The 7,500-nt window shown below is 41.5% G+C and overlaps 1 protein-coding gene across 1 annotated transcript in view; it reads right to left on the reverse strand.

Annotated features, from left to right (window-relative positions):
• arhgap31 (Rho GTPase activating protein 31) overlaps positions 1-7,500 on the reverse strand; it is a 40,329-nt gene that overhangs the window by 30,491 nt on the left and 2,338 nt on the right. Inside the window, exon 3 of the mRNA XM_080844445.1 lies at positions 1-61. This exon is cut by the window's left edge and continues 42 nt beyond it. Coding sequence (XP_080700571.1) covers positions 1-61 — 61 coding nt within the window. The remainder of the gene's footprint in view (positions 62-7,500) is intronic.

Genomic DNA, 7,500 nt, shown 5'->3' on the forward strand with positions numbered 1-7,500 from the left:
ATTCCGTCTACGATTCCGTGTTCCTCAATGAACTCGGCACACGTCTTTAGAACCTGTGGAACTGTAGAAATAGAACCAGTCAGGAGGAGAGGAACCTCTGGCTCCGACAGAGACAAACTTCAGATCACACACTTACACAACCAACAGACAGACTTATCACTCAACATCACACATTTATACACGACCAACAGACAGACTTATCACAGACACACTCAGATTTGCCTGACTCTTGAGACAGCTCTTTGATTAACTGATTGATTGACTGATTGATTGATTCAGGTTGTTTTCTTAGACTCCTTAAAGAGTCTGAAGAGAAACTTGTTGATGAAACATCTGCAAAATACAATTCTGATTCTGATTCTGAAAATCATTAATATCCAAATGACAACATGTTCTGTTCTTCTATATTCAGTCACCCACACCCTAACATTCCCCTTACACTCACACACACACACACACATGCACGCGCACACACACACACACACACACACACACACACACACACACACACACACACACACACACACACACACACACACACACACACACACACATGCACGCGGGCACACACACACACACACACACACACAGACGGACATGTCCTGTCCAGGTGGCTATTCTGAGGTAGGGTCTACATCCTGTTCATGCTGTGAGTGTCTCTGAGTGTGTATCAGTGTGTGTGTGTCTCTGAGTGTGTATCAGTGTGTGTGTGTGTGTGTCTCTGAGTGTGTATCAGTGTGTGTGTGTCTCTAAGTGTGTATCAGTGTATGTCTCTAAGTGTGTATCACTGTGTACGGTCTGTGTGTATCACTGTGTGTCTCTAAGTGTGTATCACTGTGTATGTCTCTGAGTGTGTTTCTGTGTGTGTCTGTGTGTGTATCACTGTGTGTGTTTCTGTGTGTGTCTGTGTGTGAATCACTTTGTGTGTCTGTGTGTGTGACCTTAAGTGTGTGTCTCTAAGTGTGTATCTCTGTGTGTGTTTCTGTCTGTGTCTGTGAATCACTGTGTGTATCTGTGTGTGTCTCTGAGTGTCTTTGAGTGTGTACCACTGTGTGTATCTCTGTGTGTTTCTGTGTGTCTCTGTGTCTGAATCACTGTGTGTGTCTGTGTGTGTAAGGGACCCTACTTCAATTATTCAGACAGAGACAGAGAGTGTGAATACTGTAATAGTAAATATTGCTTTGTTTACTATCAAGCCAAACCTCAACCCAATCATTCCCCCTCTGTTAGTCTGTGTGTCGGCTTGTGTGTGTGTGTGTGTGTGTGTGTGTGTGTGTGTGTGTGTGTGTGTGTGTGTGTGTGTGTGTGTGTGTGTGTGTGTGTGTGTGTGTGTGTGTGTGTGTGTGTGTGTGTTAGTCTGTGTCGGCCTGGGCACAGGAAGTCAGACTCTCAGCGCCACTCCCCTTCAGAACTTTAGAACAGGAAGTGTGGAACTGGAGGAAATGCTTTGTTTGTGAGAGAGGAAGGAGGTGACACACACACACACACACACAAACACACACACACACACACACACACACACACACACACACACACACACACACACACACACACTCACACTGACACTCACACACACACACACACACACACACACACACACACACACACACACACGCACACACAGGCACACACACACACACCCCTGTATATATTTAACGAAGTACAAACAGATGCACATGTTGTCATACATTTGAAGCTGATCTGAATACAATCACACCCACATGCAATCACACACATACACACACACACACACACACACACAACCAATAGGCCCATGTTTTGTTTTGTATCTTCTTTAGTTTCTGAGATATGGAGAAATAAAATAAGACAAATAAAAAGGGGTTGTGGCCCTTATTTTAATAATATGAATAATGTCATTATGTGTAAGTATGAAGCGAATCCAAGATGGCAGTCGGGACGTCTCTTTTTCTTTTGGCATGGAGTGTGTCAGTGAACACGCACAGCATACACAATAGAGAACTTTAACTTACATACCTTTGACAGACATTTGGACACACACTATATTTTCTACCTCTGTTTCTGGCACACACACACACACACACACACCCTTATAGTTGCCTGACACCACCCTGTGATACAGCCAAACACACAATGTAATTAGTGCAAAAATGCCCTGTTGAAGTCCTTGAAGTATAGCTGTATGCAGCTGTGTGTGTGCATGTGTGTGTCTGTATGTGTGTGTGCACGCCATGAACAACAATCTGACTTCCTGCTATTCAAACACACAAAGCCTTCTGGGAAACCACCGCCCTTGAGTGTGTCTCAAAATGGCTCCTTGTTTACCTCTTAAACTATCCATCCATCCAGCCAACCGTCTGTCTAACACTGAAACAATCCACCCATGGTGTCTAAAAACACCTATCTATCACTGAATCATCTATCCATCTATACGAACACCTATCTATCAATGAATCATCTATGTATACATACAAACACCTATCTATCACTGAATCATCTATATATACATACAAACACCTCTGACTGAATCATCTATCTATCTAAACAAACACCTTTCTATCACTGAATCATCTACCTATCCAAAAACCATCCAATCATCTACCTACCCGTCTGTCTGTTAGTCTAACGGCATACTTAATCATAACATGGCTTGTTTACCTGAACCATAGTGTTTTTAAAGATAATAATAATAATAATAATACATCACATTTATAGATGTGACCAGCAGTGTTAGCTTTAGCATGTTGCTATCTCCACATCTATCTCTCCTCCAGATCAGCAGTGCTAGCTTTAGTATGTTGCTATCACCACACCTATCTCTCCTCCAGATCAGCAGTGCTAGCCTTAGCATGTTGCTATCACCACACCTATCTCTTCTCCAGATCAGCAGTGCTAGCTTTAGCATGTTGATATCACCACACCAATCTCTCCTCCAGATCAGCAGTGTTAGCTTTTGCATGTCAGCCCTGTCTCAAAGCCTACTATAAACTTTGGCTCTGCCCTCTCTCTAGTGACAACCCAGACGTTCCTCTCCCACGCTTAGACTACAGTAAAGTAACAATACACAAACACAACTAAAGTAACAATACACAAACACAACTAAAGTAACAAGACAAAAACACAACTAAAGTAACAATATACAAACACAACTTAAGTATCAATACACAAACACAACTAAAGTAACAATACACAAACACAACTAAAGTAACAATCTACACTTCTACCTAACCATCTTAGTGATTTACACTTTCTGCTTTTAAACCACTTCAGTGCATCAGACCTGGTTCCACCAGTACAGAATACAGGACTGCCTTCCACCCAGGGAGGAGAGTGACTGATGGAACGCTAACATGGAGGGGGCGGACACACCTCAGAGGACACACACACACTCACACACATGGTGCTGGACTAAGACTACAGAGGACACACACACACTCACACACATGGTGCTGGACTAAGACTACAGAGGACACACACACACTCACACACATGGTGCTGGACTAAGACTACAGAGGACACACACACACACTCACACACATGGTGCTGGACTAAGACTACAGAGGACACACACACACTCACACACATGGTGCTGGACTAAGACTACAGAGGACACACACACACTCACACACATGGTGCTGGAATGATGGAACGCTAACATTGAGGGTGGTGGTGCTGGACTAAGACTACAGAGAAAGAGCCTGACCTGTCAGCAGATACGGCCCCTGTCAGAGAATAAACGCTGCATTGTAAACACTGAGTTGACTCCCGGCTACACACACACACACACACACACACACACACACATAAACACTGAGTTGACTCCCCTTGCCGTTGCCGAAGCATACAGTCACACTTTCCCCCACCCCAGCGTGACCCTGCGGGAGGAAAGAGGAAGTGTATGGCCCAGGAGCACATAAGCCCCTCCCCCTGATACGGACCTAGACCTGAAGGTCAAAGGTCAAATATCATAAGTAAACAGCTCAGATACAAGGAAACTGGCTTAGATATCCTCTTTGGGTAAACTGGCCAGTAAGATATACAGATATAACGACTAACGATGTGTCCATAGTTATAGTGTAGGTTGGGAAAACACTGAACTTCAGAACTGAACTTCTAAACACTGAACACACCTGACTAAACACTTCTGACTGGACTGAGTAACACTGAAACACTGTATAACTGATTCAAGAGTACAGAAACACAGACTTATGTGTGCTGCACAATGTGTAATACACATAAAACACATAGAACACACAGAACACCTAAAACACACAGCGCAGAACACAAACACACCTCAAATACAGCACAGGCCATGGGGTGCACTGCTAAACACAGGGGTGGGAGGAGGCACACGTATACTTATGTTTGTTTGTTTGTTTGTATGTTTATTTATGTTTGTTTGTATGTTTACTTATGTTTGTTCTGAGTCTCTAGAAGAAAAATCAGTGGCCAGACCGTCATGTTTGTTGAATTAAGGGGACATCAGTCACATGACCAATCAGTGGCCAGACCGTCATGTTTGTTTCAGTTAGGTGACATCCCAGTCACATGACCAATCAGTGGTCAGACCGTCATGTTTGTTTACTGTAAGTTAGGTGACATCACATTCAGGTTGCTCCAGTTTAAAACCTTGAGTTACACATCACACGTAATCAAGATGTATCTATTAATCCGTCCAATCACCTGTCAATCAAGCTACTGTGTGACTGCAACATAGTGCGGACACATGTGTCCAGTTTCCGATTTCAGTCCGATTTAAATCAAAGATCCGATTCATGTGTCTCCCCAAATCTAGATTTCCTGTGTCCGACTTGAGTCCGACTGGACTCCGATGTAGACCCCTGGATAAACGATCGGATTGCGCTGGGAATCGGACTACGCGCGCATGTGTCTCTCGAATCTAGATTTCAACTGGACAACAACAACTTTTGCACGTGCTTGAAATCCTGCCCACAGACATATACATGCATCATATATGTCTATGATATGATAATCGCTGCTAGACGCTCAGTTCTTGTGCTCCCTCTCATTCACGTTGAAATACTGAAACCGAAACTGAAACTTTGAAACTGGAACGCAACTGTTTTGGACAGAACGCGCTAATTCAGTGAACAAATATTTTCATATTACTTTTCCACCAGTTGTTAGTCATGTAATCCATTCATATCGATGTGAATCAATCAATACTAATACAACTTTAACGGTTGTGTGTTTTTGCTTCATTTCACAACGTATTTACTGTATAATCAACGGTAGCAGATGTAAACATTCCGCATTTCATTTGAACTGATGTGGCCAAGATCTGGATTTGTCACTGCCATGTGCCGTGAGATAACGCAGTTAACCCCCCATGGAGACCCCATGGAGAGAATCGGATCGGAGTACTGCCATCATGTGCACGCACTGATTGATTAGGAGGCTGAGAGAGAGGAGAGAAATAGACACACACACACACACACACACAGAAGCATAAAGATACAGACAGATAGACAGACATAGATAGATAGATAGATAGATAGATAGATAGATAGATAGACAGATAGATAGATAGATAGTTTGGTAGATAGATAGATAGATAGATAGATAGATAGATAGATAGATAGATAGATAGATACAGTAGATAGAAATATAGATAGATAGATAGTTTGGTAGATAGAAAGATAGATAGATAGATAGATAGATAGATAGATAGAAAGATATATATATATATAGATAGATAGATAGATAGATAGATAGATAGATAGTTTGGTGGATAGATAGATAGATAGATAGCTAGATAGATAGATAGATAGATAGATAGATGAATAGAAAGATAGATAGATAGATATTTTGGTAGATAGATAGAAAGATATATATATATATATATATATATATATATATAGATACATAGATATATAGATAGATAGAAAGATAGATAGATAGATATATAGTTTGATTGATAGATAGATAGATACAGTGCCACTTTAAAGTATGTGAACCCCTTGACCACTTAGGAGTTTTCTGTTGTTTTACCATGATTTTGAATTTTTTTCATCACCAATTTTTCATAGATGAAATGTCAGGTTTATGTTTATCATTTGCATGTACTTGTTTAGAGGAAATTGTTTGAGTAGCCGAAAAACTACATGAAACATGGAATTAGTCCATTTCAAAAGTAAGTGAACCCCCAGCTGAATTGATAAAGTCAAGCAGGTAACAGATTCAGTGAAACTTATTTGGGTGATTAATTAGTCAATTGAGCAAACCGATCATCTGAGACATCCTTAGGGAAAGGTTTGGGCAACACAGATTAAAAGAGAGAGGAAACCAACCAAACTACTGTAGTGCCAAGGTGTACCCACACAGATCAACAATGCCGAGAGGAAACGAGATATCCGAGAACATCAGGAAGAAGGTACTGACAGCCCATCAGTCTTGGGAAAGCTATAAGACCATCTCCAAAATATTCCAGCTCCATCCATCCATCCAAGACAAATCATTTTGAAATGGAGGGCATTCAACATGACCACATCTCTGCCTAGAAGTGGACGCCCATCAAGACCATCACCAAGAAGCACCAGAAGAAGAATAAATCAGGTAAAAGTCAAACCACATATCACCTCTAAAGAGTTTCGGACCTCTCTGGCAGCATCTGGGGTAAAGGTACATGGGTCTACAATCACACGAAAATTGTTGGTTTTGATCGTGACAAAATAATTCTATCTCTGACTCATCTGTTTAAAGAAGGGACTTCCAGAAGGCCTTTGGTTTATCCAAGTGCTCTCGGGCAAAGTTGAAACGGGCAGTTTTGTTCTTTCTTGAGAGCAGAGGCTTCATTCTAGCAACCCGATCATGAATGTCATGTCTATTCAATTTTCGTCTGATTGTAGACCCATGTACATTTACCCCAGATGCTGCCAGAGAGGTCTGAAACTCTTTAGAGGTGATGTGTGGGTTGACTTTTACCTGATTTATTCTTCTTCTGGTGCTTCTTGGTGATGGTCTTGATGGGCGTCCACTTCTAGGCAGAGATGTGGTCATGTTGAATGCCCTCCATTTCTAAATTATTTGTCTTGGATGGATGGATGGAGCTGGAATCTTTTGGAGATGGTATTATAGCTTCCCCAAGACTGATGGGCTGTCAGAACCTTCTTCCTGAAGTTCACGGATATCTCGTTTCCTCTCGGCATTGTTGATCTGTGTGGGTACACCTTGGCACTACAGTAGTTTGGTTGGTTTCCTCTCTCTTATAATCTGTGTTGCCCAAACCTTTCCCTAAGGATGTCTCAGATGATCGGTTTGCTTAATTGACTAATTAAGCACCCAAATAAGTTTCACTTAATCTGTTACCTGCTTGACTTTACCAATTCAGCTAGGGGGTTCACTTACTTTTGAAATGGACTAATTCCATGTTTCATGTAGTCTTTTGGCTACTCAAACAATTCCCTCTAAAAAAAGTACATGCAAATGATAAACATAAACCTGACATTCCTTCTATGGAAAATTGGTGATGAAAAAAATGAAAAATCATGGTAAAACAAC

This window comes from Sprattus sprattus (genome assembly GCF_963457725.1).
Source record: "Sprattus sprattus genome assembly, chromosome: 1".
Lineage (NCBI taxonomy): Eukaryota > Metazoa > Chordata > Actinopteri > Clupeiformes > Clupeidae > Sprattus > Sprattus sprattus.